The following is a 23,651-nucleotide window of genomic DNA, read 5'->3' as shown; positions in this document are numbered from 1 at the left end:
ACTCCTGCATGAGAACTCCCAAGTCCCTTTGCATCTCAGATTTTTGAATTTTCTCCCCATGTAGAAAATAGTCTACACTTTTATTCCTTCTACCAAAGTGGATGACCGTGGACTTCCCGACACTTTATTCCATCTGCCACTACTTTTCCCATTCTCTTAATCTATCTGTCCTTCTGCAGACTCCCTGCTTCCTCAACAGTACTTGTCCCTCCACCTATCTTCGTATCATCTGCAGACTTGGCCACAGACCCACAATTCCACCATCCAAATCATTAACATAACACATGAAAAGAAGCAGTTACAACATTAGTCCCTGCTGAACACCACTAGTCACAGGCAGTCAATCAGAGAAAGCTCCTTTATTCCCACTCTTTGCCTCCTGCCATTTACCCAATACTCCATCCATGCTAGTATCTTTCCTTTAATAACACAAGCTCTTATCTTGCTAAGCAGCATCACTTGCGGCACCTTGTTAAAGGCCTTCTGAAAATCAAGTACACAATATCCACCAATTCTTTGTCTATCCTGTTTGTTACTTCCTCAAAGGATTTCAACAAATTTGTCAGGTAAGATTTTCCCTTGACGAAACAATGCTAATTTGGCCTATTTTATCATGTGCCTTCATACCCTAAAACCTCATCCTTAACAATCAACTCCAACATCTTCCCAACCACTGAGGGTCTGGATAACTGGTGCGTTCCACCAGCATTTTGTGTGTGTTGCTTAACTGGCCTATAATTTCTTTTCTCCTGCCTGCCTCCCTTCTTGAAGAGTGGAGTGGCATTTGCAATTTTTCAGTCCTCTAGAAGCGTGCCTGAATTTAGTAATTATTGAAAGATCATTACTAATGCCTCTATGATCACTTCAGCTACCTCTTTCAGAACCCTGGCGTGTAGTCCATTTACTCCAGGTCACTTATCAACTTTCAGACCTTTCAGCTTCCCAAGTACCTTCTCCCTAGTAATAGCAACTATATTTTCTGCCCCCTGACACTCTCAAACTTCCAGCATACTGCTAGCGTCTTCCATAGTGAAGACTGATGCAAAATACTTATTTAATTCATTCACCATTTCCTTGTTCCCTCATTACTGCCTCTCCAGCATCATTTTCCAGCAGTTGAATATCTACTCCAGTCTCTCTGTTACTCATTATATACCTGAAAGAAAATTTGTGGGTATCCTCTTGCTGTTATTGGCCAGCTTACTTTCATATTTCATTTTTTCCCTTCCTCATGGCTTTGTTAATTGGCTTCTGTTGGTTTTAAACGGTTCCCAATCCTCTACCTTCCCACTAATTTTTGCTGTTTTATATGCCCTTCCTTTTGGATTTATGCTGACTTTCACTTCCCTTGTCAGCCACAGTTGCATCATTCTGCCTTTAGAATACTACTACTTCTTTGGAGTGTACCTATCCTGTGCCTTCCAAATTGTTCCAAGAAACTCCAGCCTTTGCTTTTCTGCCATCATCCCTCCTCGTGCCCCCCTCCAATCAACTTTGAACCAGCTCATCTCTCACGCCTCTGTAATTCCCTTTACGTACTACATTGTAAGACTGATACATCTGACTTTAGCTTCTCCTTCTTAAATTGCTGGGTGAATTCTATCATATTATGATCACTGCTTCTTTGGGGTTCCTTTACCTTAAGCTCCCTAAGCAAATCCCATTCAGTACACAACACCCAACTGATCCCCCAGTGGGCTCATATGCACACAGCTCTAAAAAGCCAACTTGTAGGCATTCTATAAATTCTCTCTCTTGGGATGCAAAATCAGCACCAACCTGATTTTCCTGATATACCTGCATATTGAAATCCCCATGACTATCGTAACATTGCCCTTTTGACATGATTTTCTATCTCCCGTTGTAATTTGTGGCCCACACCCTGGCTGCTATTAAGAGGCCTGTATATAACTCCCATTAGAGTCTTTTTACTCTGGCTGTTCATGAGCTCCACCCTGAATGATTCTCCATCTTCTGATCCTATGTCACCTCTTTGTAAGGATTTGATTTCATTTCTTACCAACAGCACCATGGCACCCTTCTGCCTACCTGCCTGTTCTTTCAATACAATGTGTATCCTTGGATGTTAAGCCCCCAAGTATAATCTTCTTTCAGCCCACAACATCATGCCTATCAAACTCTAACTGCACAACAAGGTCATCTATCTTATTCTGTATACTGCATGCTTTCGAATGTAACATCTTCAGTGCTGTATTTATCACTCCTTCAAGCAACAGTACCAGACTCAGTGCCGGAGACCCAGTCACTGTGTTTCTCCCCAGTAGATCTTCCCCCAACAGTATCCAAAGCAGTATACTTATTATTGTGGGGAACGGCCACAGGGATACTCTGCATTGGCTGCTCATTTCCTTTCCCTCTCATGGCAGTCACCCAGGTACCTGCCTCCTTCAATTTAGGGGTGACTACCTCCCTGTAGCTCCTATCTGTTACCTCCTCAGTTTCCCAAATGAACTGTAGCTCCAGTTCCTTAACGTGTTCTCCATGGAGCTACAACTTGGGGTACCTGGTGCAGATGTGGTTATCAGGAGGCTGGAGATCTCCCAGAATTCCCACATGTCACACAAAACACAACACAGTGAGCCACTCTCACTGCTCTGACAAAGAATGAAGAAGGAACTTACCAGATACTTACCTCATGCAAGTCTATTCTCACCAAAGTGTCTCTGGTCCGCTCACACAGAGGCCGCTCTGCTTGACCTGCCTTATTTATATTTGACCTTGCTAATGCATTGCTATTTAATGGGCCATCAGAAAATGCCAAAAGCCCATGAGTGCTCCTTTTTAAATCTCACTCACAGGCCTGTGAGTTTGGGGCAATGCTATGGGAAAATTCCATGACTCACCAGATAAATCAAGGGTTTAACACCGGAACTACAAATTACTTATGCTGCAATGACCCTAATTATATCTCCTCCTCCACAAAGGCCTGGCCATCTGAAACCAAAAAGAATTGAACCATTCACCCTTTGCATTATTATCACTAAGCATCTCTTTCAATCAATGTCCTGAGCCATTCATACTGTGCTTACAAACACAGGCTGGAGGCTGGGTACTGGGTGAATTTCCCCAGGTACTCTAAATCCATTTTCAAGGCACAATCAGGAATTTGATGGAATACTCTCCACATACCAGGATGAGTGCATTACCAAAGCATTTCAGGAAGTTCAGTGTCATATTCAGGTAATGCAGCATGCTTGACCAGCACCCAACTCATCACCCTAAACATTCCTACAGAATACACTGTTGTTACAGTGCCCAGGCATCTTCAAACTCTCTACCTCACCACCAAAACGGACAAGGGTAGAGGAGGCAAGAGAACACCACTAACTCTTCCAAATGCTCTCCCTGGAGTGAGATAAATGACAAATGCTCCTCATGGCTGAGGCTCCTACTGAAGTCTCATTCAGATGCATTTTCTGGAGCTCAGAAGAGAACCACAAAAGCGAGTGCCTTCAAAAATGGGTGACAATGATAGGCCTGGTCAGTGACTGAAAATAAACTTCTACTGCAAAATAAGTAAACTAGCAGGTACAATCAAGTAACCAAAATTACTTCCTTTGTTTCAAACCTAGTACAGAATGTCAGGATCTGCATGTTCCCAAACAGGTTGCAGGAATTATCTCTGTGTTTTGTGTGTTTCAGTCAAGTAAGAAGTCTGGTAACTTATAAAGCAAGATGGATTCCTTCCAGCCTTTTACAACCAGTTGGCTCAGAACTAAACCCGGATCAGACTGATAATAATTCAGGTCAGAACCAGAGTTCTTATCTAATTTGTTAGGGGGATCATGCCTTCAGAATACAGTTAATAATGTTTAGGGAGCTAATTCACTTAATAATCAAATGTAATGGTAAAACAATTTAATAGATTAGTTTAACTTTATGGTGAGTAACAGTGTTCCATGGCGCTGACTTTGATATTGTCCACTGGATTATTTGTATCAGGTAAGGTTTGGGTATTTAAATTAGATAAAAATCTAGGTTGAAAACTTCCTTGAGATTATCTTCAAATTCAAATTTCAAATGGTTCAATTTAATGTCAGAGAATGTATATAGTATACAACCTGAAATTCTTACTCTTTGCAGCCATCAACGAAAGATGAAACCCCATAGAATGAATACTAGAAACATCAGAACCACTCCCCCCATCACACCAGTAGCAGCAGAAGCAACAGCCCTCCCCGACCCCTCCACCCCTTATGTTGCAACTTTCATCTGAAATTTTACCATAAACAACAGAAGAGGTGACAAACAAATTCCTGTATCTTCATTTTCTGCTTGACTGGTTTCACTGGAAAAGGTTTGGCAATTCTTTTGGAGTTATATCAATTGCCACGCTCCACCCAACAGTGGCAACTAACTGAAATACTGTATATTGCAAGGTTTTCCCCCAATTTATTGACTTCACTGCCAATCGGTTGGGGATAGACCAAAGGCTATGACTGATCCATAAAGTTTATTAAAAGCAAACAACTCGCTTAAGGGGGAGAGTTTATGTAATGAGCAGAAGGCCCAGGGACTACAACTACAACTCCCTAAAAAAACAGGATAAGGTTCTGCAAAAAAGTATAGAGATGATAACATATGAATTGTGTGCATGAAATCAGCCCAAGTTATTTACCACTATATAAGCATCAAATTTGATTAATGAAAGAGTTGCCCAACCATCTCCTTGTTGTCTAGATCCAGAGTTATCATTAGATGTGGGTTTTATTCTTGTTAATGCACCCTTGCTATGTGGATCAAAGGAAAGCTGGTGTATTCTTGTTTTCCTCTTCTGCAATGGTTCCTGTGCGGGACCAATAGCCAGGAGACCTATTTAATTGATGGTTGTCTAATCAATGAGCTATTGAACAAACCAAGCTAAGTGGCAATATGCCATTCTCTGGCTGTGCCAAGACAGCATTGCAGGCAGAAGGAAGTGAACACATTAACATTGTTTACATGACCCTGGAAATTCACAGGATGGGCACACATCTAATTCTTTGCACTTCCCCTTCTTCCAGTAGCACAGTAAGTAAAAGTGCCATCCTAGTTACTTTCCCAATCAACCCAGTTAGTCCCAGGTTTCATCACAGGTCTGTCCTAGATCAGTTAGTTACTACTGGAACTGCTGTTGAGATGCTTTAGCTGCTGCTGCAGGTGGGGGAAAAATAATTACTGTTCTAAGAATCTCTTGTTGCAGATGTTAGGTGAGAATAACATTGGGTGTAACAACACTACGCGTTTATGAAAATGTACCTCATTATATGAGGTCCAAAGGGACTATAAGAAATGTGTACCACATTTCCTTGCTTTACTATCTCATTTCAGTTTAGAATAGAATAGAACTTCACTGTCATTGCTCAAGACAACAAGATTGCAATACTACTTCAGTCTGTGCGAAGAAGACATTTGCAATGCATGCCGTACGGTTTACTTTCTTTAAGTCCCATATTTACATGTAACATGACTTTGATAGTCCCAAACACTCTGGTTTCTGCCCTCCTCCTTTTCAGTCCTGATGAAGGGTCTCAACCTAAAACGTTGACTTTTTGTTTTCCTCCATAAATGCTGCCTGGCCTGCTGAATTCCTCCGTAGCTTACAGTGTGCTGATTAAGAATAGAAAAATATGTTCTTTTTTCATAAACAACAGGAATTCTGCAGATGCTGGAAATTCAAGCAACACACATCAAAGTTGCTGGTGAACGCAGCAGGCCAAGCAGCATCTCTAGGAAGAGGTGCAGTCAACATTTCAGGCCGAGACCCTTCAGGGCCTGAAACGTCGACTGCACCTCTTCCTACAGATGCTGCTTGGCCTGCTGCGTTCACCAGAAACTTTGATGTGTGTTGCTTCTTTTTTCATAAGATCTCTTTAACTTTTGATCCCTTACAACTTTCTTGAACACCTCTACTGCATCCTCTCTTGACACATCCTACCTGTGTTTGGTCGGAAGAGCTGCGGTCCCACTGCTGCATTGTGCAGTACAGGCAATGTAAATGGCGACAAATGTGCTTTCGATGAAGCATTAAACGACATCTTCCTTTTTTAGATTTTTACAGTGACATGTGTACAGCAGCACTTGCTGATAGTGAAGACAAGGAGAGTGTGCACCTCGAAAGCTATTCTTCAGGGACCAGGACCGAAAGCTGATCTTGTTCTAACCTTACTTTGTCCCTCAAACTTCAGGCTTCTGTCAGGCCTACAACCATCAAGGTTCTTGGAATACCTCAGTAGCTGGGCACATGAAGTGAGAAAGTACCGTGTTACTGCTGAAGATTTGCATAGCTGTGTGTAAAGAATTGAGTTGCTTTGTTTGTAATGGATTCATTTGTTCATGACAAGTGCTCCTCAGTGGTATAACAGGATGAGTGTTAGCAGGGGCCATGTTCTGAAGACATATGCAAATCTGTTTTATGCAGTTAATGTTTTGGCCTTCCACTAATCTATATTGCTTGATGGAACAAACTAAATTAAATGCAGTTAATAAATCTGACTTGGAGGTTTTTGACATGTCATGATGAACCAAGCCAGTACTTCATGCTTTAACTTTTGTTACAGTGCTTCCACAAGCACACAGATAATCTGTTTGGTCTGAGCCCTGTGGTATTTCAGGTCACGCGATGTGAGCAAGTACAGAGATACCAAGAAAAGAGGCTAAACATCATTATAGGTGGGTACACTGATGATGCGAAGTGAAAAGAATTTTCTCAGGAAATAGTTTCTGCTCCTCAGAGGATGTGTGCTCGTCTGTACTTTGTTAGGTGGCTGTGCTTTCGTGCAACTCTGCTCAACTAATAGTGGCCTTTAGCTACATCCTTGAGACAACCGCTGTGGGGAGAAAGAACACCGAAAGAATTGCATGAAAAATGACAAAACAATACAGCCAGTAAAAGATGTTCAAACTGCAGATGATACTTCATTTAAAAGTACTGTATGGAAGCAGTAAAATGGTCCATGCTGCATGTTGTAATTGTATTTTATTGAATATTTTAACAAGATCCTTATACTTTAAGGCAAACTTACTTCAACAATTTTGAAAGGTATAATGAATCTTCTAAAGATTGATCAATGTGAAATGTTTTGTGTACCTTTATCAGAGACTGGTGTCAATTTATGTGAGGGGTGTTTCTGTTTACAGTATGATTTGCAGGATTGGAAGCTAATGCTTGATTATGACTAAACGTGAATAAAAAGAAGAGAGCATTGGTTTACTATAAAGTTCAGACAATGAAATAAAATAACTAGATTATTTGATCTTGTTGAGATGAAGTATGGAGAAGAGATATGATGAAATTTCACAGGAGCATAGTGATTAGCATGACGCTTTACAATACAGGCAAACTGGGCTCAATTCTCACCATGACCTGTAAGAAATCTGTACGTTCTCCCCGTGGCTGTGTGGGTTTCCTCCGGGTGCTCCAGTTTCCTCCCACATTCCAAAGCCTCACCAGTTGGTAGGTTCATTGGTCATTGTAAAATTGTCCTCTGATTAGGCGAGCATTAAATTGCAGGATTGCTGGGCAGTGTATATTGAAGCGCCAGAAGGGCCTACTCCTTACTGAATCTCAATAATAAAAATGTCAGAGCATAAGAGACTGCAGTTGGTGTTTATTGAGGATGTTGTGTCCAGAAAGGTAAGCAGTTATAATGTTTATTCTAAGGAAATGCCGGTTTGCAATGGAAACACTAAAGTTTTTAATCAGTAGATAGCATTTCCCTTTCAGTTTGCCGTTTGTAGTCACACTCTGCAGTTAACTCTCAATATTTCAGTGACCAATGTCAACACCATACATTGAAAAGCTTCTTTGAAGCAAACTTAACATGGGCGTTAAATCTATAAAACATGCCATAACCTATGAAAGATGATGAAGATCATAAACTTGGAACTCTGAAATAAAAAAAACAAAGTGCTAGAAATACTCCGTAGTCTGAACGGCATGTGTAGAAAGAGAAATAAAGTTCATGTTTCAGGCTGATATCCTTTGATGAGAATAGGAAATGGGGGGGGGGGAATGTTAATTTTAGGTTAGAGAGAGTAGGAGGAAAGGAATATTCCAGAAAGGTGAATGAGTGCATCGGTGGAAGTAAACGAGCTGCACCTCAGCTCAAGGAACTCACATTATCTTGATGTGGGATGGAGGTACTGAGGGATTGTTCATCCATGGTGAAGATAAGACATTTATAGCTAAAAGATCGGAAACCTTCAAATTGGCAGAGGGATAGGTAAAATGTCACTGACGTGAGTGGGAAGAAAATGGATCAAGTAGAAAGGATGAAAACTAGGACAGAAGAAAGAATCTTGGTGGGTAGGACAGGCTATAACAATGGGTTTGCCTGGACTGTCCTATTTATGGAATTTGGGCAAGAGTAGGGGGTTGGGAGATTCTGGAGGCCCAACCCTAGCCCTCCTCCTATTCACCCCTCCTCCCCATCTTCTCAGCACCTTTAACTTGTGTTCTTTCCCAGTTCTGCTACAGAATTTTCAACCTAAAATATCAGCTCTAATATCATAACTCCAGATGAGGCAAGTTATAACCAATGTTTGTGATGGCAGTAGAAGTAGCAGTGTTTTCTTTGCCTATTTATGTCCAGGTCAGTCACTGTTCATTTACAAACCCAGTGCAACTTGCAAAGTGCAAATGCAGCCTTGACTCTCATCAGTCCATGTACTCAATCTGCTAGAACGTTTTGTTTTGTTTGTAAATGCTCTCACTTCTGGTGTACTGACCCAAGCTCTGGTCACAAACAAAAGCTGTGAGTAATTTATAGCATGAGCAGCAACCGTCCCGGCTGTCTCACAACTCCATGACCAGATCTGATGCTGCTTTCCAATGCTGCAAACGTAGCGTAACTACTTTCTCCTCTCGATAGTGTGGATTTCTCCCAGATGCTCTGGTTTCATCGCAAGTGTTGAAAATGTACCAGCGGGGGAATTTGCTGCTGTAGGTTGTCTCTCACTCAGCAAGCAAATGGATGCTGATACAGACTAGCTTTACTTGAAAGTATCCTGACTTTTGATAGGTAGGATTTTAATGCACTGTGATGGAATAATAAATCATAGTGACAGCTTGGCAAACCCTCCGGCTCTGTGTTTTGCACACCCTCCAAAATGACATTACGTGGTACTTCCTGCTCTATCACAGGAACACTCTTTTGACACACACCCTTTTCTGGTACAAGTTGCTACCTAGTGTAGATATCTACGAAGTTAGCTGCGGAGACAGACATATTAACATTAGCTTTAAAACATTATGCAGAGAACCAATTAAAGTTTGGAATGCACACATGCGATTAAAATTAAAACCTCATGAAGATAGGGTAGATGCTGAGTGGCTGTTTTGGCAAATGAGGAAGACTAAAATTAAGGGTTGTTTATTCAAAATAAGAGCTCAGCAATTTATGAGGCAGTTGAGGACGAATTTCTTCTCAGAAAGCTGAGGAGGCGAAATCATTAAATTTGGCCAAGGCTGAGATAATATCAGGAATTCAGCTTTTCCTGCAAGTTTCCTACCATTGTACCATACTGGCTTGTGCTACCTCTGGTTAAGATGAAATTTTGAAAGATCAAGTTTTGTTTATTTATTTAGAGATACGACACAGAACAAGCCCTTCTGGCCCAGCGCCTGGCCTATTTAACCCTGACCTGGTCACAGGACCAATTAGCCTACTAACCAGTACGTCTTTGGACTATGGGAGGACACTGGAGCACCCAGAGGAAACCCACGCGTTCACAGGGAGAACATACAAACTCCTCACAGAAGGCACTGGAATTGAAACGTGAACACCGACACCCTGAGCTAGAACAGCATCGTGCTAACCGCCATGCTGCTGTGGCACCCATTATGAGGAGCAGGCAGAGAAGTTGGCTGCATGCTCCCAGCTCTTCTATTCTCAAACAGACTTCTGGCAACCAATGATTACAAACCTATATGATTTTCGAATGTTCACTTAAGGAAATACACATAAAATTGGGTGTTTTTCATGCCACATTGCTTGTTAAGCTGTCAGTATGATTTGGAGTTCCATTAAAGATGCACATAAACCTCGTGTAACAAAGGGTCAGGCTTTCAGGATATACTCCAGTAAGTCCGCTTTGTGTGTAGTTTAAACATCTGTTCAGCATGACTGTGATGGAGAAAGAAGCAATAAAAGCTGCTGATAAGGATGAGCAGCTTTGGGTACTTCCCCATTAGGCTGTAAGCAAGTGAACGCCCCAAGGTGGTGTAACAAGGGCCTTGCTATATCCAGGCCGTACTGTATTATAGTTTGGTCACATTTACTGGGTATTTTAAGGGAAATATTTCATCACATAATATGGGCTATACCTTTGTCCAAAAAAAACTCTGATTCTGTGCAGGAGATTAGAAAAACACATTTCTTTGCATTGACAGCATTAAGATATGAATAAAGAACATTTAGTTTCAGCTGAAGTGGAAGTGATTAGCTTGCCAGTGGAATTAGTTCTCATTTCAGTAAGTTCAGCATCTTATTTATAAAAACGCTGAATTTTACAAGTGCATTGAGTCGTGTTACCAAACCAGTAACCCAGAAAGCTGAATTAAATGTTTAGAAGTAAGCTTTCAAATTCCACTACAGTTGAAACTCAAGTACATAAATTCAAAGCGAAAAACAACTATGTTCGTGATAAAGCGTCTGCACTTATCTCCTTAAAATAAGGAACTCTGCACTCCTTATCTAGTGCAGCTTCATAACATTAGCCACTTCTCTGATCTCTCTTTAGCTTAGAAGCTGTTGTACTCCACGCAGCAGTGCGCTAAACAGTAGAAATTCAAAAAAAAATAAATATCCACCAGCCGTAATAGCTGTAGCTTCAATAGATCTTTTATCACTATCGTCTCTCCTCCAGGGGTTTCACCCTGAGGTTTTCAAGTAAATAGGATAGAGATATACACTACTAATTCCACTTTTTACAGTTTATATCTTTAGTTTCTAATAGTTTGCTGCATTTTTCTTGCTTGTCTGTGCCTGTGTCAACAACACCTCGTACTTGCATAGCTTTTTCCCCCAAATTATCTTTTTTTTAAAGTTTGGTAAACCTCATCTTCATTCCTGCACAGGTTGAGCTTTCTAACATTACATATTTGGGTTTAATTAACCTGGGTTACATTAGCATTAACAGGAAACCATTTGCCCATGAGAGAAACTTCTAATATATTATGGTTACATCAAGTATCTCCATACTAAATGTAATAAACATCAGAGCTGAAATTTCATGAATTTGAATGTGGAAGCTATTGTATTAAGTCTGGACCGGTAAAGAGTTTAAGTCAACATTGCTGGTTCAAGAGATTGTGTCTGGATTGCTAACAGAAGCTATGTTAGGCTTGCCAACATCAGCCATGATTGTCAGCAGAATATTAAGGAATTTTCCAAAAATCCTTTATACATATTCAGTTATACTTGAATCATAACATTGCATTTTCAAGGCATCATATGTAGATACAGTATATGCAATTAATTTGGAATAGTTTAATTTAATCATGTGGGTAGGGATAGGCAAGTTATCACACAGTACAATTTCACACACCTTCAAAGACAATAAATGTCACAACAGTTCTAAAACATAGCCAACCTTTGAACCCAACAACAATTAAGAATGAACTTTGAAAAGGGGGGGGAGGTCTGAAGTGATAGGAGAAGACAGGAGGGGGAGGGATGAAGCTAAAAGCTGGAAAGTTGATTGGCAAAAGGGATACAGAGCTGGAGAAGGGGGGGTGGGATCATGGGACAGGAGGCCTAGGGAGAAAGAAAGGGGGAGAGGTGCCCAGAGGAAGATGGAGAGCAGGCAAGGAGTGATTGTGAGAGGGAGAGACAGAGAAAAAAAAGGGGGGGATAATAAATAAATAAATATGGGATGGGCTAAGAAGGGGAGGAGGGGCATTAGCAGAAGTTAGAGAAGTCGATGTTCATGCCATCAGGTTGGAGGCTACCCAGATGGAATATAAGGTGTTGTTCCTCCAACCTGAGTGTGGCTTCATCTGACAGTAGAGGAGGCCATGGATAGACATAACAGAATGGGAATGGGATGTAGAATTAAAATGTGTGGCCACTGGGAGATCCTGCTTATTTATTTATTTATTTATTTATTTATTTATTTATTTGTTCTCCTCTCACCCCCCCCCTTCTCTCTCCCCTCCCCCTTTCTTTCTCTAGGCCTCCCATCCCATAATCCTCCCCCTTCTCCAGCCTCATGTCCCTTTTGCCAATCCACTGTCCAGCTCTTAGCTCCATCCCATCCCCTCCTGTCTTCTCCTATCATTTCAGATCTCCCCCTCCCACTTTCAAACCTCTTACTATCTTTTCTTTCAGTTAGTCCTGACGAAGGGTCTCTGCCCGAAATGTCGACAGTACCTCTTCCTATAGACGCTGCCTGGCCTGCTGCGTTCACCAGCATTTTGTGTGTGTTGCTCAGTGGTTCCACTTGTTCATCTGCAGGTGGAGCTGCAGGGGTTATCTTTATTGTTCTTTAATAATAAACAGCTTTTTCCTTGTTTTTAGTGATCTGATATCCATATGTACATTTGAGTGTGCCAACAGCAATTTGAATATTAAAAAAACTGAAAGAAAATCACTGCCATGGTTTTGCATGGTCTGTTTATACACATTAATATTACTCATAGAGGAAACTGACCTAATCTGCTCCATTGTCTTCTTGTGAGGGATTGAAAGTTTAACTGGCTCTGTAGAAGTAAATTATTTTACAGACCTCCAACAAAACTCTGCTCTGTTGTTAATGTCGATACACAAATACGGTTGCCTGCATTATTGTAAATGAGTGATATGTTACTCACTACTGGGAAGGAAATTCACTTCCTCATTTTCTTTCTGCAGGATTTTTATGCTCCCTCAACTGGTAAAGAACATCAGCAGTATAACAATAGATTAGACTTGTCTGCATTGAGACATTTTTATCTCACTCACTTCAGAATGAACAAGTCTTAGCTATTCACAGAAAGCGAGCTTTCTTTAATTCCATTTGCATGAACCACACTATTTAAAAGGCCAACATTCAAACTGCATGTTCATTGGCTCACTTAGCTCTCTGGCCTCCTGGTGCCTTAACAGTTTCACACAAGGAATTCACGTGCTAACTCTTGGCTTCCTTCATGTGATCAATTGAAACAGCAAGGTCCCAGGAGCCCATTGTTTCTGAGTGTATGGCAGACTTTGGTGCCATCTGCTGTTGAAATATAAAATTGTAGGGAAAACAAAACCTTATGCATCAGACAATTTGTTTATATATAATTGTGTCTTTATATATTTTAAAAACTCTGTTGTTAAGCACAACAGTATGATTTGCCAGTTCTGTGATCCAAAAGGTTAACACAAGTCCATTGTATATATAGGCAGCAAGGCCTCTGGAAATGCTTGTGATCTCAGGCAGGATGCAATGTGAATTCATTTGTTTAACTTTGCTGGATGTGATGGGCATGGATTTCAAGTACCAGAAATGGTGTTAGCTAGAAGGCCAAGCCCTGCTTTGGCTTTAGTTGAAAGACCCGAACTCTAATGGGCTCATGAAATCTCAGGTGTCAATTTTCTTCTTGCTATGTGTGCTTATCACTGATTGTCCTTCATTCCACACTTTCAATATCCACAGGAAATCTTGGTATATCACCTAAAGTGCCCGTAATTTCCAACCACCATTCATGTGCTCACCCAAATCCAGTTCCAATGATCCAACTTCACTATTCCCTGCAATCCTACGCACTAACTATACACCACCACCATCCTCCCATATATTTTTCCATTATCTCAACTCTGGAATGAGAAGAAACCCTGGTCTCCCCATCATGATGGGAGATATGGAGGAAAGGACTTTCCTAAAACACCAGTTGCCTTGCACAATTTTTAGTACATAACAATTTCTAGTTCATCTAGCATAGCTCCAAGCATTTGAACAATATTTTCAATTTCCATTTAATAGACAGCCTAAACTGCTAATCATTTGGTTTGCATTTGAAAAGTTACATTCAACAGCATTTTGATTTTGTACTAATATTTGTTTTGCTTGCTAATCCTGTTTATCACAGCATTTTCAAATGCTGTGGATTCCTCCTCCATGCTATTGCTGTTTTACACCTTTTAAAAATCTAACCACTTTAAAATGTTTCCCTACTTTCATTTCCAATTTTTACACATTAAGTTTTATTCTGCATCAGAACTTGCTAAATTATTTATTCAATTTTATTACGATTTTTCATAATAGCTGTTTGGATCATAAATTAAGATGGACAGTGCTTCACATCTAATGCTCACATATATATAACAAACAACACCTACTGTAATTAATTTAGGGATTGCCTTGGACTTTCTTTTAGATTCAGTACATGTGTTACTTTTACAAAGGCAACAACTCTATCTCTTGCATTTATCAGTCCACACTTACTACTAAGTATCAAACAGTATTAACCTGCAGAATATATGTCGATCAACCTATTATTCAATTTGCACATGACTTCACACAGCTTTCTCCATTTTTTTTCAGGTGTTTGTAAGGTGCAATCATGCTTCATTTATAAATATAACTTTTGAACATATACACATTTTATTGTGAAAAATTGCAAAATCATGACAATTTTCAGTGAAAGCTCCTTGATACAGAACCATCTCATCCGGTGGTCTGTGATTAGGAGTTTCAAGATCTTCTGGTATTTTGGTTCTACCATGTGCCTTGAAATGCAGCATTCAAATTTTTATATAACTTTAGAACGTGAAAGGAATATCTGCATTTCATAAACATTTAAATCAACAATCTAATTTTAAAGAAGTATCCCGTAAGTGCTGCCAACCATCTTTTCTAAACGTAAGAACTACAACAAAATCCAGACAGGATGAGATTTCTTACACCTGTGTTTTCATGTCACTGGGCTGTTAACTTACACAAGTGCCAACTTTTAGAGTGGACATTTACCATTGCTGCAAAGTCAAAAATTTCATTTTTAGATTTTTATCCTATCACATCACTAGAAATCCATAAGTTTGAAGATAAAATAAAATCTACTTAAACCTCCATTTTCCTAATAGGCAATGATCTCTCTTATATTTGACATGTCTCAAATACCTCCTCCAAAGAAAAATAGTTTATTTATAGAATCATTTGGAAAAGTCAGGATAACAAAGAAGAATGGAGTAAATAAATAATTTAAAACACATGCAGCCTTTTTGTCAAATGCTTTGATTAGGATGAAGTTTTCTTTTGTATTGAAATGATACTTAGCATCACTAAACCTGGGAGATTTCAACAAAGCTTCAACCGTAAGTGACACTGAGCCATACAGGGATAATCAGAGGTGGAAACAAAGTCTTGTCTTTAGGAAGCTCAGAGGATTAGGTGGGAAATTCCACAATTTTAGACTTTGGCAGTTGAATTGACAGCTGAAGAATGCAGCAATCAAAATCAGGATTTACAAGTGTTTCCATAGCGTAAGAACAGATGAGAGAATTAAAGGGCTGGGGGAGATAAGAAGAGCCAAGGTAACAGAGGGATTTTAAAAAGGATCGAGCTTTTGAAGATATAGGGATTGCTTATCAGAGCTAGTGCAGAGTGAGAACCAAAAGGATGAAGGAAGAGCGTAAAACAGGGCAAGGGGAATTGGATTTTTGATGGCCTCAGGCATCACTATAAAGTCCGCCAGGCAATATTGGGGTATGGATGAGGATTTCAGCAGCAGGTGAAACGAAGAGGGCAGAGTCAGCTGATGTTATGGAGATCAAAACTGATGGCCTAGGTTTATAGTTGAAAGTGAAGCTCAAAATGAAATTTGGTGCAGGGGTCCAATCAACATGGCCCATCCTCAGTCAAGTGACTATAAGGTGGAGGGAGCTGGTGGACTAGGGAATATAGTTTGTGGTGGGGAGCAGAGATTTTGGGAAATGACCTCCTAATGCAGGGTTTAATGTGAAACGATGACAGTCCTTTCCTCTCACAGATACTGCTCAATCCACTGTTCCTCCAGAAGACTGATTTTTTTTTGGCTCAGATTCCACCATCTACAGTCTCTTGTGTCTCTATATTGGCATCTCTGCTAAGAGAATGCTGTCCCTCGTGGATTAAAATGTTGTATAATCTTGCTGGAGGGATATTGTCTTTAATGGTGATTGAATAATGAATGATAATCTAATTGTGATGCGATCTGGAGCAGCCTCGTGCATGGTCTGAACAAATGAATAATTTATGTACCTTTCAGGAATGTCATCCATTAACAAGCAGACTAACATGCAACTTCCTTGCAATTTAAATAATTTTCAGTTTGTTTTCATGTATTTTCTCCAAGATACATACAGTATTCCCATTATCATTTATCCTGGAAAGAATGTTGATTACCCAAATGCAAACAAGAGAAAATCTGCCGATGCTGGAAATCCAACTAACACTCACAAAATGCTGAAGGAACTCAGCAGGTTGGGCAGAGTTTATGGAAAAGAGATTTCTCATAGATGCTGCCTGGCCTGCTGAGTTCCTCCAGCATTTTGTATGGATTGATTACCCCAAATGATTTGGTCCTGCGCCATAGATAGTTTGCGTGTTTGACTGGCAATATTCCAATATTTGCATAATTTTTTCTTTCACTTGTAACCAGGTGAGTAATTGCAGGTCCTATATTATCCAGGATAAGCAGGTGCGGAATATGGTTTTGATTGCTTGCATGACAGCAATATGAGGTAATTGGCCACAGGTAATGCTCACCTACTGATATTTGGTCTCTTTAAATCCAAGGTGAGTACTAATGACACTTAGTAACATGCCACTGTGACCTTTCAAGTTTCCCTGATTGCCACCCTAGGCCTTGAAATGCCTTGTTGAAATGTCTTACTTGAACAGGCTGTGCAGTGGTTATAGTTTTGCATCTTGATCTTTCATCCAAGACAGCAAGGAACACAGTAGCAAACATTTTAAAGGTAGTTAATTAGAGAGAAAAGAAAACTGTAAATTTGCCTGTGTCATTTTGGCACAGACACTGTGTCAGCATCAGTTATGGTACAGTTGGCATCTTACCTTATTTCCTTTACAAACCTGGTTCTATTTTTTTCAGTAGAACCAAATGCATGGTAATCAATACTCTGGTTCTCAGTAAGTGTGACCAATCAAGGCTGAATTTCTACCTCATCCTCTATATATGTTTGACCAACAAATTAACTTTTACCACGAATGCCTGGACAATTCTATCCCTGTAGTGATCTCATAGAGGCTAGGTGGGAGAATGCTGAGAAATCCCACCACTAGGGGCAAAGTGAAAGGAAGGAATGTGTGAAACAAATAAAACTATTTTACACTACATAGTAAGAATATATAATTGGTTAGATGCCCTATTTATTTGCATGACATGATACAGTAGCACACAAGCACTGTATCATCTGTTGGCATTTTGAGCGTATTCCATACTTACTGTTTGATCAAGGTATTGGAAGTTTGGGAAGCATCTGCTACATGCAGCTTTGGGTGACAGTAACATGGATGCTTTTCGGTTTCATTTTATGAAATGGGCCTGAGTCTCCACGTAATCCAAATGTCCCAGCATAGAATTATCCCAAAGTGTAGCCCTAAACTCATCAAAGAAATGTTATAGATCTGGTTGCTATGTTACAACTTGTCACTAATTTGCAAAAAATGCCAACCAACTGGCTCTGACCAAAGTACTGCCATTTTTTTTAAACCAAGTTCATCCTTGCAGCATAAAATCAACATTGCCAGATGCTTTCCCTGCTTGTTAGTTACAATATTTCTGATTGTCTGTCAGAAAATGTTATTAAGCATCTGCAGCATTTAATATCATCCTTTATTTATATGATAATTATGCAAATATAATCACCATTCACTCAACTTTGCACAAGTTTTTTTTACGCTATATCCATTCAGAGTAATTTAGGCCCAAAATGTTCTGCAGAACTTCTAACTCCAGTATCTGCAGTCTCTTGTGTCTCTGAGATTTTTACTAGTTCAGTTATATTATTATGCAACAATTTCTCGTGTTGTCTGTCTGATCCAAATGTATTAAACTAATGAGATGTTTATATGTCAACCAGATTTATTAAAGATATTGGTGACCAATAATTTTTCAAAAGGGATCTCATGATCTTAGGAGAAACCATGTTTGTTGATGTTTATTTATGCATTTAATACCTCTGTTATTCATCTTAAACTGAAAACTGCACCATTTTCCACACCATTTGTATATGTATGTTTAAGTACTTGTATGTTATTAGATACTTTAATACTTTCTGAATTGTATGTAATACTTTGAAAGCCTGGAGTCCTGCTGTAGAAATGGTGACGTATTTATCACCTTGACAATCTCAAGGTTTTCTTTGCAATCTTCAAGTCGTACAATCTGTTTTTTTGTATATCTAATCTATATTGACACCAAATACAAATCATTGTTAAAGAATTTACGTCTACATTTTTAAGCCAAACATTGTAACATTAATAGTAAATAAATTCTGATTATTTAGCTTGCTTGTGACTCAATTTAAAAGAAAGTCAAACGAGAACAAAAAAATCAACTGATATGCTTTGTATAATTCTGATGCAACATATATACCCCTACAATAGAAACATATCTCTTCAGCAATTTATTAAAAACTGTGTGGGGGAATATTGCAAAGTCCCACCATCAGGTAGAAATTGAAGGGAAGAAAAGCATGAAGCAATTCAAAATAATATGAAAAGGGTAAGTGCTAATTTTAAACACAAGAAAATCTACAGATGCTGGAAATCCAAAGCAGCCCCTTCATCAAAATTGGAAAAAAGAGATCAGAAGTTAGAGTAGGAAGGTGAGGAAGAAGTAGGTGATAGGTGAAACTAGGTTTTGGTAGGGGAGGGAAGAAGTAAAGAGCTGGGGTCAGTTGGTGAAAGAGGTAAAGGGCTGGAGAAAGAGGAATCTGATAAGAGAGGACAGAAGGCCATGGAAGAAAGGGAAGCTGGAGAAGCACCAGAGAGAGGTGATGGGCAGGTAAGGAGATAAGGTGAATGAAGGAAATGGGAATGGGGAATGGCGAAGGAAAGGAGGGGTGAGGAATTACCAAAAGTTCGAAAAATCGATGTTCATGCCATCAGGTTGGAGGCTATCCAGATAGAACATAAGGTGTTGCTCATCAGTAGAGGAGGCCATGGACTGACATGCATCTGCGGAATAGGAAGTAGAATTGAAATGGATGGCTGCCAGGAGATCCCACTTTTTCTGGCAGACAGAGTGTAGGTGCTTGGTGAAGCGGTCTCTTAATCTACATCGGATCTCACCGATATACAGGAGGCTGCACCGGGAGCACCGGATACGGTAAATGATCCCAACAGACTCACAGGTGAAGTGTCACCTCACCTGGAAAGGCAGTTTGGGGTCCTGAATGGCAGTGAGGGAGGAGAGGTAACACTTGTTCGCTTGCATGAATGAGTGCTAGGAGGGAGATCAGTGGGGAGGGATGAATGGACAAGGGAGTCATGTAGGGAATATTAATGGAGAATTTCATTGTTTCAATGTTCATATCAGTGTTCCAGATTTAATGAAACCAAGGACCAGGTGGACCTGGTTAATGAAGATCAAAAAATCTTTGTTTTAGCTGGAAATCTAAAACAAAGAAAATAAAACCAGAAAATGATGGATACGCTCAGTGAGATGCATCTGTGGGATGAAAAGCAGATTTTCAATCTGATTAACTTCTTGGATCCTGGAGTGATGTCATCACTTACCTACAAACTAGAACTTCACTCCTTGCATCCAGGTTAAAGGGGTATTATATCAATACAGACTGTCCCAGGTTATGAGCGCATGATTTAAGAGTCCCTTTAAAAATGAATGAGCTTCCATAACATCATTAAATTAAAAAGTCCAACATACAGTACTTTGGTACCTATGAACAGCACAATGTTTCCTTGTCCTCTCCACTTTTACTATCTGGTCTTTCTTACCACTCTCCTGTGCTTTCCATGTCATTCATTACAAGACTGTGGAGATGTGGTTACCAAATCAAGTGAATTTTATGTATTTTCCAACTAATGAACAAAATTGACTTATGGACATCTATAAAAAAGAAACTTACTGTTTAGCAGGGACGATCTGTAGGTACACTGTTAAAAGTCATCAGCAATGTTTTCTCCAAACTTTGTGAACAAGAGATCCTGCAGATGCTGGAAATCCAGAGTAACACACATAAAATTCTGGCATAACTCAGCAGATCAGGCAGCAGCTACAGAAATAATTAAACAGTTGACATTTCAACTATGTACATGTATGCTATATCATAGATTATAGGATATAGTCTGTATATGTTATGCTACTATATTCAGACTACATACTACATAGCTAATTTAAATTGTTCCATTCCGGTCCAACGGTTTAATCACAGTGGAGAATTTCTACCTCTTGTGGGATAATGTCTTTCCTGACAAGGGGCAGGGGTGGGGCACGCTCTGCTTGGCTGGTCAGACAATCTCAGGTTCTGGGGCCTCCTGTGCTGTAGTTGTAGGAGTTGACTCTGACACCACTCTAGTGGTTCTGCCTATATAGCGGTATCCACCTTCCTTTTTCAGCAATTCTCTCTGCTCTTCTCAACTGATCGATGATCGATGTGCCGTCTCCAGATGACATTGAATTGAATGATCTTTATTGTCATTATACATAGGTACAATGAAACTCTGTTTGGCTTCCTCTCAGGTAATTAAATAAAGCGGTAGATAAAAACAAGACAGTAATAGAAAAACAGTATTAAATAGATAAGTAGCAGAAAATAAGTTGCAGCAGCACCGGAATATCACAGTAATGCACAAAGTGCCATTAGTGCAAGTATTGGAGTCCTGTGTGTGCACGTGTGTGTGCTCACAGTTTCAGTCATTGTTCTGTGGGAGTGGTGTGATGGAGGCCACAGGTCTGGGATAGAAGCTGTTCCTCAGTCTATTTGTTCTGGCTTTTAGCGTCCTGAAGCTTTTGCTGGGCGGCAGCAGGTCAGACGGGGAATGGCCGGGGTGTGTGGTGTCTCTGGTTATGCTGATTGCTTTCCTCCTGAGTCTGCTGGAGTAGATGGTGTCCAGTCCTGGGAGCTCCATCCTGACAATTCACTGGACCGCCTTCACCACGCGATGCAGGTCTTGTCGCTCAGCGGCTGTGCAGCTGGCATACCACACTGTGGCGCTATTGGTCAGGATGGTTTCAATTGTGCTTCTGTAGAAGTTAAGCAACAGCTTTTGTGGGAGTTTGGCCTGTTTCAGCTTTCTGAGGAAGAAGAGTCTTTGTTGTGCCTTTTTTACAAGCAGCGAGGTGTTGGTGGTCCATGTCAGCTGTTTTGACAACATAACTCCAAGGAACTTTAGGTTTTCCACACTTTCCACTACCTCTCCATGTATATGGAGGGGGTGTCCTCTGCCCTTTGATCTCCCAAAGTCAATGATCATCTCTTTTGTTTTAGAAGTGTTAAGTTATCCTTACACCACTCTGTCAGATGATCCACCTCAAGCCTGTAGGCTGTTTCATCCTCGTCCGAGATCAGGCCAACCACTGTGGTATCATCTGCAAATTTAATTATGGAGTTGGAGGTGTAGATGGGGGTGCAGTCATGTGTGAAGAGTGTGTAGAGCATAGGGCTCAGCACACAGCCCTGCGGGGTGCCTATTTTTAAGATGAGGGTGGCGGAGGTGTGCTTACCAATTCTGACTTGCTGTGGTCGGTCTGTGAGGAAGTCCATAACCCATGAGCACGGGGAGGAACCAAGGCCAAGAGTGTTCAGTTTGCTGACCAGTTTATGGGGGATGACTGTATTAAATGCAGAACTGAAGTCCACCACAAGTAACATCCTCACATAAGTGTTCTGTTCCTCTAAGTGAATCAGAGCAATATGGATTGCATCCTCTGTGGAGCGGTCACATCAGGCACAATATCCACTGTGCTGGAGGGTGGTCCTGTTCTGCCCTTTATCTTTCCGATTACCCACCTTTGATTGAACCTCCTTGTCAGAGGAGCCCTCAGTTTGTCCCAGCTGTTTGCCCTGCATACTCCTTAGATTGGATTAGAGGAGATCCAAGTACAAGTGTAAGAGCTGACCCAGAAACAGCATATCTGGAGAGTGGTTGGTTGGAGAGCGTGCTGTATTGCGATAGGCAAGGAGGAAATTGGTGAGCTTCTGATTCAGTGTCAGTGTAATGTGTCCTGTTGACATTGCTCACAATACATTCTTTAGACTCTGGACAAAGCTTTCCACAAAGCCATTTGTAGCTGGATGGTACAGTGCAGATGTAATATGTCTTATTCCATTCATTCTCAGGAATGACTGAAACTGTTCCGCAGCAAACTGTAGTCCATTGTCACTGACTATGTGTGCTGGAACACAAGTCCTTGAGAAGAGGCTTTTCGACACACCAACAGTGTGAGAGGCTTTAGTGGAGGCCATTGGGAACACTTCTGGCCACTTTGTAGCTGCATCCACTATTACGGAGAGATTTGTGCCCGTGAGCGGTCCAGCAAAATGCACGTGAATCCTCTGCCAGGGCAAAGCAGGCTATTCCCAGGGATGGAGAGGCACTGCTCACGTTGGCATGGCAAGCTACTCTACCTACTGATCTGTCCCAGGCCACCAGACAAAGTTTTGGGCCAACACTTTCATTTCCCTTTTAAAGATACCTTGTTGCCAATGTCATGTTTTGTAACTTCAAAGCATTGAACTAATTCAAAGGAAGACACAGGAGTCTGAAACGTCAGTCTAGCCCCAGGTTTACTTTAATCGAGGTGCATGTATATCACCTGGTAACGTGATGACATGCAATTCCCATATTTATATATATAAAACCCATAATGAATTGTTTAAACTATTAAAAATACTTAATCAACCGATATATATAGATACCAGATTAGTCAAACATTCCTTAAATATTACAGAGTAAGAAGGTGGGGGAGTGGGGGGAGGCCAAGTTAGAAGGTGATAGGTGAAGCCAGGTGATGGGGGGGGGAGTTGATAAGTGGAAAAAGGAAAAGTGTGGAGAAGAAAGAATCTGATAGGAGAGGAGAATGGATCGTGGGAGAAAGGGAAGGAGGTGGGGCAAAAGGAGAAGATGATAGGCAGTGAAGAAGAAGAGGTAAGAGGCCAGTGTGGGGAAATCAAGAAGAGGGAGGGGAAACAAGTTAGTGGAAGTTGGAGAAGTTGATGTTCATGCCATCAGGATGGAGGCTACCTAGACAATATGTGAGGTGTTGCTGCTCCAGCCTGAGTGTGGTCTCATCGTGGCAGAAGGAGAGGCCATGTTGGATTGGGAATGGGGGTAGAAATTGAAATGGCTGGCCACACGGGAATTCCTCTTTCTGTAGATGGAGCTTAGGTGCTCAATGAACCAGTCCCCTGATCTACATCAGGTCTCACCAATGCAGAGGGGACTGCACCAGGAGCATTGGGGTACAGTAGATAGCCCCAGCAGACTCTCAGGTGAAGTTTCCCCTCATCTGGAAGGACTGTTTGGGGTCCTGCACCTGCGCCTTCACACTCCTGATTGTTTTTTGTCAAGCCTCTCCTCCGGCTTGTGGCCACATTGATGGGCCATCAATGCCGTCTCAGTTCCTGGTGAGAGGGCACATGGTGAACTGTGGCCAGGGAGGGCCAGACGCGAGTCTGGCAGTTCGGGAGCCGGGGTTGGATCAGACTTCGGCTGGC

At 40.8% G+C, this 23,651-nt stretch overlaps 1 protein-coding gene and 1 long non-coding RNA gene across 3 annotated transcripts in view; one reads left to right on the top strand and one right to left on the bottom strand.

The window, feature by feature from the left end:
- The window catches only part of mcf2l2 (MCF.2 cell line derived transforming sequence-like 2), a 338,701-nt gene extending 329,971 nt beyond the window's left edge, over nt 1-8,730 (top strand). The window contains exons 33-35 of one of the 2 annotated variants that reach the window (XM_063045674.1): nt 3,664-3,767; nt 4,105-4,262; nt 6,052-6,173. In XM_063045674.1, the coding sequence (XP_062901744.1) occupies nt 3,664-3,767; nt 4,105-4,121 (121 nt within the window). In that variant the 3' untranslated portion in view covers nt 4,122-4,262; nt 6,052-6,173. Of the gene's footprint in view, nt 1-3,663; nt 3,768-4,104; nt 4,263-6,051 lie in introns of both variants that reach the window. The other variant, XM_063045673.1, reaches the window with a different exon arrangement.
- The window catches only part of LOC134345271 (uncharacterized), a 65,420-nt gene that overhangs the window by 31,493 nt on the left and 10,276 nt on the right, over nt 1-23,651 (bottom strand). The window contains exon 3 of the long non-coding RNA XR_010017646.1: nt 20,061-20,148. This is a non-coding gene — a long non-coding RNA (uncharacterized LOC134345271). The remainder of the gene's footprint in view (nt 1-20,060; nt 20,149-23,651) is intronic.

This window comes from Mobula hypostoma, chromosome 4 (genome assembly GCF_963921235.1).
Source record: "Mobula hypostoma chromosome 4, sMobHyp1.1, whole genome shotgun sequence".
NCBI lineage: Eukaryota > Metazoa > Chordata > Chondrichthyes > Myliobatiformes > Myliobatidae > Mobula > Mobula hypostoma.
The sequence above is the reverse complement of the archived record's forward strand: the minus strand, read 5'-3'. Positions and strand labels throughout refer to the sequence as shown.